This window comes from Carassius carassius, chromosome 48 (assembly GCF_963082965.1).
Source record: "Carassius carassius chromosome 48, fCarCar2.1, whole genome shotgun sequence".
Lineage (NCBI taxonomy): Eukaryota > Metazoa > Chordata > Actinopteri > Cypriniformes > Cyprinidae > Carassius > Carassius carassius.
The window spans coordinates 21142186-21155499 of NC_081802.1; the positions used below are offsets into that span (position 1 = coordinate 21142186).

The window sequence follows — 13314 nt, forward strand, 5'->3', positions numbered from 1 at the left end:
CATGTCATGATCAGTAAATACACTGGGGATCTTCTTGTCTTCTGACCTTTAATGAATGTTGACTCATGTGAATAGGGTTTAGTATGGAGCACACACACACACACCCTCTAGTGGTGATGTCTGTCAGGCTTCCCTCTGATCAGCTGTTCGTCTGATAACTGTGAATGAACAGACACTAGTTAGAGTTCACCGTCAGTGTGGGGGGAATTAAACCCCCTGCTGTGGTGCAGTAATTAATGGGCCAGTGTCTGTGGTGCTTCGCTAGTGAAGGGCAGTAAAAGCCCCGGACTTCAATCGCTGCAGCACAGCTCACTGCAGGAGGTGATTAGTGAGAATATAAGACCCCAGGCTGTCTCTCTCTCAACTACAGTGACACACACACATGCTAAAATATCCGTCTAGCACATGACAACATGTCGTGAATTTGGCGACTTTCTCAGCTTCTATTCGCAGATAATCAATAGAGCTGGCTTGTGGAATGATGTAATTATGTGACTGTGTGTGTGTGACTACAGATCGTGTCTGCAGTGCAGTACTGCCATCAGAAGAGAATAGTCCACAGGGATCTCAAGGTGAGACACACACACCGTTTACCATCTGCTAACATTTAGTGATGTGTTTCATTGATGTCTATGCAGACCACTTTGGTACATTTCTTTGGGTGTCTCTCTCTGTAAAGGCTGAAAACTTGCTGCTAGATGCGGACATGAATATAAAGATAGCAGACTTCGGTTTCAGTAATGAGTTCGTCATTGGGAGTAAGCTGGACACGTTCTGTGGCAGTCCTCCATACGCAGCTCCTGAGCTCTTCCAGGGGAAGAAGTACGACGGGCCAGAGGTGGACGTCTGGAGTCTGGGGGTCATCCTCTACACGCTTGTCAGCGGCTCACTTCCCTTTGACGGACAGAATTTGAAGGTCATTTCTAGTTATATTCAAAATCACTTAAGGCCTATTCACATGCAATGAAATAAAAAAATCTTAAAAATGTTTAATGTTCTGTACACACTCTTTTTTTATTTAAATACAGCCATTCAAAAGAATGGGGTCAGTAAGATTAATATTAAATCAGTATTAAAGTATTAGTATTAAAGAAATTAATACTCTTATAAAACAAATATACATTAAATTGATCAAAAGTGACATTTTACATTGTTTCAAATAAACAAATATGATTTAATGTTAACAAATAATTATCTAATTGGTGTATTTTTTGCTTGTGAAGAAGTAATATTGTTTGGTCCTCACTCTCACTCTTGGTCCACACAGGAGCTGCGAGAGAGAGTTTTGCGAGGGAAATATCGTATACCGTTCTACATGTCCACAGACTGTGAAAACCTTCTTAAGAAGCTGTTGGTGCTTAATCCAGGCAAACGTGGAAGTCTAGATGTGAGACTGCTCTGCACACTTACCCACCCGTCTGAATTAATGCTTTTCTGAAATACAAAATGTGAAGTTTAATGCTCTTTTCCATACAACCAAAGCTTACTGTGAACAGGGCAACTGTAAACACTATGGGTGTAACGGTACGTGTATTCGTACCGGACCGTTTCGGTACAGGGCTTTCGGTACGGTGCACGTGTGTACCGAATGACCGAATGCAATATTTTGTGCACGGAACATAGGTACATTTTCGTGTTTCCAAACGAACATATTAAGTGGCGGAAGTCTCCGCGTTCAGCGCAAATCTCGCCCAGCAGCTGATTCTAAGCCGGTGACACACTGGCTGCGTGGCGTGAGCGTGGCGTTTCTGCTGCGTGTCAGTTGTGTGACGGCTGCTTCGCGTTTTCTGTGTCTTTACACACCAGAATCATGCCTGACGCGGCGCTCGCGCACTGCAGCTACTGTAGGTGACATAGAGGGAGACCGCCGACAGACCAGGATCTTGTCTTCACTACAACAATATCTATACTTCATGTTGAGCATAAATATAAAAGCCTACTGATAAAGGACACCGTCAACAGTATTGACGGTGTTTGACAGGTGCAACATGCCAGTGTGTCACCGGCCTAAGGTTTTCAAAAGGCATCACGCGAGTGTGAACATCACTACAACTAGGAAAAAAACGGCATTTAAACAGACCTTTGCTCTTAATTCAGATCGGTCCAACGCAATAACGAAATCTGAGCAGGTCTAAAAACTGAAACTGTTCATGCTGCACTTTACACTTTGGAAAAGTTATATATTTTTTTTTAAATATGAGCAGGCCTACAAGCTGGGATTGGTAATGCTGCACTGTAATCATAGTTATTTATTTATATTTTTCATTATATTTTATTATATGATATTGGTTTGAGACTGAGAGTATTTTATTTAGTGGAGAGCTTTGCAGCAGTATTTTATTTCTTATTCTTTTTTTATTTTATATATATTTTATTAAAAAGTATTTTAAAAAGTGTAAACAAATTGTTAAAAAAAGTTTATAGTAATAAACAACCTGCAGTTTAATGTTTGCATTTCTTTCCCTTACTGTACCGAAAATGAACCGAACCGTGACTTTAAAACCGAGGTACGCACCGAACCGTGATTTTTGCGTACCGTTACACCCCTAGTAAACACTGAAAAGGACAAAAGCACCATACAAAGTTGAAGAAACTTGTTTAGAAATGAGTTCAGTACACTCTAGATAGGTATTCTATATTATTCCTCTAGCAGTCGCAGTGTTAACCAAATGCTGCAAGCAGATTCACCTACGTTTTATCTGAAGCTTATAAGCTTGCTTGCTCAACATTTAAATAGTCTGTTTCAGTGTTACCAGTTCCTCGATACCCTCCTCCTCCTCCTCCCCAACACCCCATGTCTGGATCTGCTGTGGAGGATATTATATATGTCTCGGTGCTGTAGCTAGTCTTTTTCAATGTTCACAGCAGCATTTCTGTGTATGTTTTGGTGGTAGCGTCCCAATACTGCCATTTTCTAACATCTTCACAAATGTGACCCTGGAGTCTTTAGTCTCTGGGGGGTATATTTGTAGCAATAGCCAAAAAAACATTGTATGGGGCAAAATTATCGATATTTCTTTTAATGCCAAAGATCATTAAGATATTAAGTAAATATCTAGTTCCATGAAGATGTATTGTAAATTTCCTACCGTAAATATATCAAAATGTAATTTTTGATTAGTAATATGCATTGCTAAGAACTCAATTTGGACAACTTTAAAGATTATTTTCTCAGTATTTAGATTTTTTTTTGCAATTGATAACTTATTTATTCAGCTTTCAGATGATGTTTAAATCTCAATTTAGAAAATTTGACACTTAACACAAGGTGTTGTGGTCCAGGGTCACAAATATTAATATTTGATTCCATTTTCAATACAACAGGTTAAATATGGCAAACCATTTTGGGCAAAACATTTTAAGACTAAGACAGAAATATATTGCTTTTAAAAGTACTCCTGCTTTGAGAAAAAGTGGATTTTTCATAATAAGTAAATTAATTATTCTAGTCTACAGGACTAAAATTATAATGCTTATTGTTAAATTTGTTCACTAGCAAGATTTAAACCCTTAACCCTTCATTTGGCAGAAAACTGTGACAACTGGTTTGAAAATCCTTCTCATTACAAATCTGTGTGTAAAGCTGTTATCATCTGTTGGAGATGTTGAAATGTTGGAGATTATGTGAATGTGAAAAATTTTTACCATAGTATGTACTTCTGTAAAATACACATTGTGTGCAAACTTCATGGCAATGAGAACAGAAAGACAGGAAGCGATGTGTGTGTGCATATATGTATGTTTATATATATATTGCTGCTAATTGATCAATTAAGAATAGTGAATTAATACATTAATATGCACATGTGTAATTTAATGTCTGTCAATGTCTCTCAGCAAATCATGAAGGACCGCTGGATGAATGTAGGTCATGATGAAGAGGAGCTGAAGCCGTATACAGAACCCGAGGCTGACTTCAGTGACACAAAACGAATAGGTCTGTACCTTCCGTGACCTTCTGGGTTTCACTCCTTTATTTCCTATTGATGCATCAATGTTTAAAACTCAAGAAAGTCTGTCAATATCATACTACATGGCCAAAAGTACGAGAAAGAGATTCTGTATGTGTGTTTTTTGCAGAGCTGATGATCACTATGGGTTTCCCTAAAGATGAAATCACAGAGGCGTTAGTAGGGCAGAAATATGATGAGGTCATGGCCACGTATCTTCTGCTGGGCAGGAAACCTCCAGAGGCAAGTTATATATGTTTATTAACTATCAAAACATCAGTCATAATCACTAATGCTACATTCACTTCATGCAGTATATTCTGTGCAGTGTTGTTTTGCCATCATTATATTTCATTAGTTTTATTAATACATTTTTTTACAGTTATATTTGTTTTCATGTTAATTTTAGTAATTTTGTTGTTTTCATGTACATTTTAGCAGTATCATTTGTTTTATTTTATTTTATTGCAAGTTGAAGTACTTTAAAAAGAGAAATTTTGCCCTTGTAGCTAGCTGAAATGAATTGGGTTTAGTTAACTATAATATCTTGTTTTGTTCGCTTGTTTTAGTTTGAAGGAGGTGATTCACTGTCCACCACAAACCTGTGTCAAAGGTCACGACCCAGCAGTGACCTGAACAACAGCTCTGCACAGTCACCCGCACACTCCAAAGTCCAGCGCAGTATCTCAGGCACGCAGAAACAGCGCCGATTCAGCGACCACGGTACAAAACACACTGAACATTTCAATTCATTCTGAATAAATACATTCGATTAACTCAAAAAGTTAGTTATCAGTTATCTAATAATTAATTTTCTGATGCTGATGTTCAGAAACAATTGTTGGCTCATTTTGGATGTGGCATGCATAGGTTTAATATAAAAAATTATATAGTAAGTTTTTATTATACATTTTCTTAGTTTCAGGAGGTCTAGATCAGGGGTAAAAGGTATAACAATAAATACATAAATAAGTATAAAAAATAAATGAAGGCACAGTAAGATAATTTTAATGTAAAGAAGTTTAAACCTTTCCATGTACAGGGATAGTCAGGGTTGCCAGGTTTTCACAACCCAATCCTGTTCCAGTCAGGGGGTAAAATACATGTAAAATTCTGTTATTGTGGCAACATTTCCACACCCAAACGAAACAAACTGATTGGTTGGTTGTTTGACATGTCGGTCAAAAGAAAGGCCGAAGAAAGCTGCCATGAATTCCAGACCTTCAGCCGGCAGTCTGCAGGTCTGGCTACATGAGACTAGTGTAATAGTAGCCCGATTTCACTGGAAAACCACAGACCTGGCAACACTGGGGATAGTATACTGTATCTACAATGAAAGTTGTCATCTTTTTCCAAACCTGTACGACTTTATTTCTTCTGTGGAATGTATTAACAATTAAACTCCGCACACCTGACGGTAGTAGATAGGTGCGTAGGAAACAAAGAACAACAAGGTCAAAAACTGAACTATCAATGCAAAAAAAATAATTATTTATTTAATGACTGTTTCAGAGTTTCTGTGGAATGTAAAACGATTATATTTTGAAGTATGTTGATAAACAAAGTTTCAAATCCCATTGGCTTCCGTAGCCTTTTCCTCATCCTATGGAACTCAATAGAACCCAGAACTGCATGTTTACCAACATTCCTCAAAACAACCTGCAGCTGTTCCACAGAAGAGAGAAAGTCATACAGGTTTAAAATTAGCTGAAGATGAGTAAATGACAGAATTTACATATTTGGGTGATCCATTTCCACTGTTGGGAACATTACTTTAAAAAAGTAATTAGTTATAGTTACTCACTACTTGTTCCAAAAAGTAACTGAGTTAGTAACTGAATTACTCTATAATAAAAGTAACTAGTTACCAGGGAAAGTAACTATTTGCGTTACTGTAAAAAAAAAAAAAAAAAGTTGCTATATGTCAAAGAATTATTTTTTTTATTTTTTTGGAGCAGTTTTCACAAGTCAGTTAAAATGAGTTGAACAGACAGGTTTTCGTACATAACTTTCAATATTTATTGCTCGTCAACAGACAGCAAGAGTTTTATCCTGCACTTCCAAGTATTATCTTTGTAAGAAAAGTGTTTTTGGCCACTAGCTTTGTAGATGCGTGTGTCACATATTACATTTACACATTACATGCACGTTCTTGCCTTTGACCACAATGAATTTGAATTAGTGCTTATATCTCCACCTTGAAAATGGCAACTTTTCATCGGATTGCTCCTGACTCGCCATCTCTGCTGCTGCAAATCTCGCGTGCGTGTCTGTGTGTGTTTGTCGCCGCTGGCGCGTGTGTAAAAACACTGGCTCTGATTGGCTACCATGAAACACGTGACTCTACCTTAGCCAATCATAATCACTTATCTCGTTATTAACCCACCTCCTCACTCGCTGTGTGAGCCAGGGGTGCGTTCGGATTACATAGTTTATTAAATCAATGCAAAGTAACGCACCGCATTTAACGTCCAGTAATGTTAACGGCGTTATAACGACGGGAAAAGTAATTAGTTAGGTTACCCCGTTACTGAAAAAATAACGTTGTTACCTAACGCTGTTCTTTTAAATGGCGTTATTCCAAACACTGTCCATTTCTTTGAAATAAAAATCAAGCTCTAAAAACGTTCCAATATTTTTAAAAGGACCCAAATCTTTTGGGCTAATTTATTTGATTTTGAGCTTAAATATTTCCATGATTTTGTGCAGTGGCGCCGTCCATACCTCCAGCCATCTCTCACACCAAGCGCACTCAGGCCAACAGCGTGGAGGGAGAGAAGAAGGAAGAGGGGAAGCTGCCCTCCTCCAGCTCTAAAGAAAGCACAGCCGCCTCTCCTCTGGTGGCCCAGGAACGCAGGAAGTCCTCCACAGCTTCAGGGGTGAGAGGTCACACAAGTCGCTACATCACATGACAAATACATGTGACTAACACTAGCTCACACTCTCAGTCTATAATAATGTGTGTTTGTGTGAGCAGAACAGCGCTGCTGGAGGAGTGACGAGGAGAAATACGTACGTGTGTGAGAGATCCAGCACAGACCGGTACTCAGCCGTACCCAATGGCAAAGACAGCAGGTGAGCAGACTCTTCACCGCAGCCTAGACCTCATCACAATAGCCCAACACTAACACTGACATGAGCTCTCAGTGTCCTTTCCAGATCAGACGTGTGAGCCATAACAGAAACGAAAATGAAAAACGAATGCTAACAACATGAGAATGTTTAATATGTATGTGTGTGTAGTTCAGCTCATAGGACTTGATGTTAATATCCCTTGTAATCAGCACTTCCTCCCAGTTGCCAGTCTGGGAGGACCTGTTCGTATGGCTGCATCTTGAGACTGCCAGAGTCATGCTCAGCCTCACTTTGGTGCACTTTTATTCTTCGGTGAGGCTAGCGATAAGTAGTTCCAGTGCACCGTTTCCATACAACCCAATGTTACTGAGGCAGCGCGGAAGTCCCAGCCACTTCTTGATGTATGCACTGACTGTCCTCTCCAGCTTCTCAACTTTGGAAATAGGAAACTCGTACACTGTTAGAGGCCACATTAAGCGGGGGACCCAAACTGCAGACACCACAGTTTCAACTTTCCCGGAAGTGAAATCTTATCAATACTGATCAAGGCCTTTGATGGTTTCTTCCCTCTATTGGTCACACTGCTCTGCGTCTTTGAGATTTGCATTGTACAACCGTCCTAAGCTCTTGACAGGCTGCTCTGATACCAATGGAATGGGTGTTTCATTGATGTTGAACCTCTGGTCGGTAAGCTTTCCTTTGATGATTGATATGCTGGATTTACTGGGTTTCAACTTCATCCTTGCCCATGTAATGTTGAAGTGAAGCTTCGCTAACAGACGTTTGGTACAGGCGATGGTTAAGGTGGTGATATCATCCATATAGGCACGAATCGGTGGTAGCCGCTCTCCATCCTGCCGATGCTCCCCTCCGACTACCCATCTAGATGCCCTGATGATCACTTCCATTGCCATGGTGAAGGCGAGAGATGATATGGTGCACCCTGCTATGATACCCACTTCCAGTGCTTGCCATGATGTTGTGTATTCTGAGGTTGTTAAGCAGAATTTCAAATCTTTAAAGTAGTTTCTGGCCAGATTTGTGATGGTTTCAGGCACATGAAAGAAATTGAAGGCTGCCCATATTACTGAATGGGGGACGGATCCAAAAGAATCGGCCAGATCGAGGAATAAAACATGCAGGTCTCTTCCTTCCCTTTTTGCAGATTGTATTTGATGCCACATCATGCTTGTGTGTTCAAGGCATCCTGAGAAACCTGGTACCCCGGCTTTCTGTATCGACGTGTCAATCAGGTTGCTCGGTTTAAAGTAAGTATTCATTCTTTGAGCAACAATGCTAAAGAAGATCTTGCCTTCAACATTCAGTAGATTGATTTGTCGAAATTTGGCCGATGTTTGAGGCATCCTTCTCCTTGGGAATTACTACTCCCCCTGCTCTTCGCCATGCTTTTGGGATGTTTTGTTTCTTCCATGTCACCTTTATTAGCCTCCACAGAAACCTCAAGACACCTGGGGTGTTCTTATACAACCGGTAAGGAACTCCTTTTGGTCCTGGTGCAGAGGCTGCCCTTGCCTTCCTTACTATGTTGTCGATCTCAGTCCACTTTGGGGGGCTGTCATCAAACTGGTGATCTAGTTGGGGAATTGGCGGCATGTCTGATGGGATCTCCCTTTGCTTCCTTTGCGTACATACACGTGCGAGAGCTAACTTCCGGGGCTTTCCGCGCTTGCGCAGACTAAGCCAAAGCACGCGCAAACGTCACACGACAACAGGAAGCACGCGCGCCCTCAGATCAGTTGGACGAGGTTGTGTACAAGAGGTAAAAACTATATAAATACTAAATAAATAAATGGATACCTGGACAATTTAATTTAATCGGGTTTCCGACCGCATCACAGCACAGAGACAGCACTCATTATGGTAATAAATGATATTTGCTTAAATTGTGACTCAGATCTGAGTGCTGCTTTTGACCCTGTCGATCATAACATACTTCTACAGAGGCTGGAAAACTGGGTCGGGCTTTCTGGGATGCTTCTCAAATGGTTCAGGTCATACTTAGAAGGGAGAGGCTATTATGTGAGTCTAGGAGAGCATAAGTCTAAGTGGATGTCCATGACATGTGGAGTACCACAAGGCTCAATTTTTGCACCGCTCTTGTTTAGCCTGTATATGCTTCCACTAAGTCAAATAATGAGAAAGAACCAAATTGCCTATCACAACTAGGGGAAGTCGTGGCCTAATGGTTAGAGAGTCGGACTCCCAATCGAAAGGTTGTGAGTTCGAGTCCCGGGCCGGCAGGAATTGTGGGTGGGGGGAGTGCATGTACAGTGCTCTCTCCACCTTCAATACCATGACTTAGGTGCCCTTGAGCAAGGCATTGAACCCCCAACTGCTCCCTGGGCGCCGCAGCATAAATGGCTGCCCACTGCTCCGGGTGTGTGCTCACAGTGTGTGTGTGTGTTCACTGCTCTGTGTGTGTGCATTTCGGATGGGTTAAATGCAGAGCACAAATTCTGAGTATGGGTCACCATACTTGGCTGAATGTCACGTCACTTTCACTTTTTTTTTTTCACTTTCACTATGCTGATGATACCCAGATTTACCTAGCCTTATCTCCAAATAATTACAGCCCCATTGACTCCCTCTACCAGTGCATTGATGAAATTAACAGTTGGATTAAACAAGGAAAAAACTGAAGTCATTGCATTTGGAAACAAAGATGAAACATCCACAAGGTGAAATGCATACCTTGACTCTAGGGGTCAAACAACTAAAAATCAAGTCAGGAATCTTGGTGTGATTCTGGAGACAGACCTTAGTTTCAATAGTCATGTCAAAGCAGTAACTAAATCAGCATACTATCATTTAAAAAACATTGCAAGAATTAGATCTTTTGTTTCAAGTCAAGACTTGGAGAAACTTGTTCATGCCTTCATCACCAGCAGGGTGGACTATTGTAATGGGCTCCTCACCGGCCTTCCCAAAAAAGACCATTAGACAGCTGCAGCTCATCCAGAACGCTGCTGCCAGGATTCTGACTAGAACCAGAAAATCTGAGCATATCACACCAGTCCTCAGGTCCTTACACTGGCTTCCAGTTACATTTAGCATTGATTTTAAAGTACTTTTACTCGTGTATATAAATCACTCAATGTCAATGTCACCTTTATTTATATAGCGCTTTAAACAAAATACATTGCGTCAAAGCAACTGAACAACATTCATTAGGAAAACAGTGTCAATAATGCAAAAATGATAGTTAAAGGCAGTTCATCATTGGATTCAGTTATGTCATCTCTGTTCAGTTAAATAGTGTCTGTGCATTTATTTGCAATCAAGTCAACGATATCGCTGTAGATGAAGTGTCCCCAACTAAGCAAGCCAGAGGCGACAGCGGCAAGGAACCGAAACTCCATCGGTGACAGAATGGAGAAAAAAACCTTGGGAGAAACCAGGCTCAGTTGGGGGCCAGTTCTCCTCTGACCAGACGAAACCAGGAGTTCAATTCCAGGCTGCAGCAAAATCAGATTGTGCAGAAGAATCATCTGTTTCCTGTGGTCAAGACCTTAGACAAGGTCTTTACAGGGGATCTGTATCTGGGGCTCTAGTTGTCCTGGTCTCCGCTGTCTTTCAGGGATGTAGAGGTCCTTTCTAGGTGCTGATCCACCATCTGGTCTGGATACGTACTGGATCCGGGTGACTGCAGTGACCCTCTGATCTGGACACAGACTGGATCTGGTGGCCACGGTGACCTCGGAAAAAGAGAGAAACAGACAAATATTAGCATAGATGCCATTCTTCTAATGATGTAGCAAGTACATAGGTTGTTATGGGAAGTGTTTCCGGTTCCGGTTTACCTAATTAATGCAGCCTAAAAATCCTTTAACGGATTTGGATAATAAAAGCATATTAGTAAGTTATGTGTATGCCAGGTTAAAGAGATGGGTCTTTAATCTAGATTTAAACTGCAAGAGTGTGTCTGCCTCCCGAACAATGTTAGGTAGGTTATTCCAGAGTTTGGGCGCCAAATAGGAAAAGGATCTGCCGCCTGCAGTTGATTTTGATATTCTAGGTATTATCAAATTGCCTGATTTTTGAGAACGTAGCGGACATAGAGGATTATAATGTAAAAGGAGCTCATTCAAATACTGAGGTGCTAAACCATTCAGGGCTTTATAAGTAATAAGCAATATTTTAAAATCTATGCGATGCTTGATAGGGAGCCAGTGCAGTGTTGACAGGACCGGGCTAATATGGTCATACTTCCTGGTTCTAGTAAGAACTCTTGCTGCTGCATTTTGGACTAGCTGTAGTTTGTTTACTAAGCGTGCAGAACAACCACCCAATAAAGCATTACAATAATCTAACCTTGAGGTCATAAATGCATGGATTAACATTTCTGCATTTGACATTGAGAGCATAGGCCGTAATTTAGATATATTTTTGAGATGGAAAAATGCAGTTTTACAAATGCTAGAAACGTGGCTTTCTAAGGAAAGATTGCGATCAAATAGCACACCTAGGTTCCTAACTGATGACGAAGAATTGACAGAGCAACCATCAAGTCTTAGACCGTGTTCTAGGTTATTACAAGCAGAGTTTTTAGGTCCTATAAATAACACCTCTGTTTTTTCAGAATTTAGCAGTAAGAAATTACTCGTCATCCAGTTTTTTATATCGACTATGCAATCCATTAGTTTTTCAAATTGGTGTGTTTCACCGGGCTGCGAAGAAATATAGAGCTGAGTATCATCAGCATAACAGTGAAAGCTAACACCATGTTTCCTGATGATATCTCCCAATGGTAACATATAAAGCGTGAAGAGTAGCGACCCTAGTACTGAGCCTTGAGGTACTCCATACTGCACTTGTGATCGATAGGATACATCTTCATTCACTGCTACGAACTGATGGCGGTCATATAAGTACGATTTAAACCATGCTAATGCACTTCCACTGATGCCAACAAAGTATTCAAGTCTATGCAAAAGAATGTTGTGGTCAATTGTGTCAAACGCAGCACTAAGATCCAATAAAACTAATAGAGAGATACACCCACGATCAGATGATAAGAGCAGATCATTTGTAACTCTAAGAAGAGCAGTCTCAGTACTATGATACGGTCTAAATCCTGACTGGAAATTCTCACATATACCATTTTTCTCTAAGAAGGAATATAATTGTGTGGATACCACCTTTTCTAGTATCTTGGACAGAAAAGGGAGATTCGAGATTGGTCTATAATTAACTAGTTTTTTGGGGTCAAGTTGTGGTTTTTTGATGAGAGGCTTAATAACAGCCAGTTTGAAGGTTTTGGGGACATGTCCTAATGACAATGAGGAATTAATAATAGTCAGAAGAGGATCTATGACTTCTGGAAGCACCTCTTTCAGGAGCTTAGATGGTATAGGGTCTAACATACATGTTGTTGGTTTAGATGATTTAACAAGTTTATACAATTCTTCCTCTCCTATGGTAGAGAATGAGTGGAACTGTTCCTCAGGGGGTCTATAGTGCACTGTCTGATGTGATACTATAGCTGACGGCTGAATGGTTGCAATTTTATCTCTAATAGTATCGATTTTAGAAGTAAAGTAGTTCATAAAGTCATTACTGCTGTGGTGTTGGGAAATGTCAACACTTGTTGAGGCTTTATTTTTCGTTAATTTAGCCACTGTATTGAATAAATACCTGGGGTTATGTTTGTTTTCTTCTAAAAGAGAAGAAAAGTAATCGGATCTAGCAGTTTTTAATGCTTTTCTGTAGGATATGTTACTTTCCCGCCAAACAATACGAAATACCTCTAGTTTTGTTTTCCTCCAGCTGCGCTCCATTTTTCGGGCTGCTCTCTTTAGGGTGCGAGTATGCTCATTATACCATGGTGTCAAACTGTTTTCCTTAACCTTCCTTAAGCGTAAAGGAGCAACTTTATTTAAAGTGCTAGAAAAGAGAGAGTCCATAGTTTCTGTTACATCATCAAGTTGTTCTGAGGTTTTGGATATGCTAAGGAATTTGGATACATCAGGAAGATAACTTAAAAAGCAGTCTTTTGTGTTAGAAGTGATGGTTCTTCCATACTTGTAACAAAAAGTAGAATTTACAATTTTGGCTATATGAATTTTGCACAGAACTAAATAATGATCTGAGATATCATCACTTGGCTGAATGATTCCAACACCATCAACATCAATTCCATGTGACAGTATTAAATCTAGAGTATGATTTCGACAATGAGTAGGTCCTGAAACGTGTTGTCTAACACCAATAGAGTTCAGAATGTCTATAAATGCTGATCCCAATGCATCGTTTTCATTATCAACATGGA

The 13314-nt window shown here is 40.2% G+C and overlaps 1 protein-coding gene across 1 annotated transcript in view; it reads left to right on the forward strand.

Annotated features, from left to right (window-relative positions):
- Positions 1–13314, forward strand: part of LOC132131585 (serine/threonine-protein kinase MARK1-like) — a 51133-nt gene that overhangs the window by 26214 nt on the left and 11605 nt on the right. Inside the window, exons 7-14 of the mRNA XM_059543648.1 lie at positions 516–572; positions 680–916; positions 1268–1387; positions 3838–3937; positions 4081–4193; positions 4520–4673; positions 6660–6829; positions 6928–7025. Coding sequence (XP_059399631.1) covers positions 516–572; positions 680–916; positions 1268–1387; positions 3838–3937; positions 4081–4193; positions 4520–4673; positions 6660–6829; positions 6928–7025 — 1049 coding nt within the window. The remainder of the gene's footprint in view (positions 1–515; positions 573–679; positions 917–1267; positions 1388–3837; positions 3938–4080; positions 4194–4519; positions 4674–6659; positions 6830–6927; positions 7026–13314) is intronic.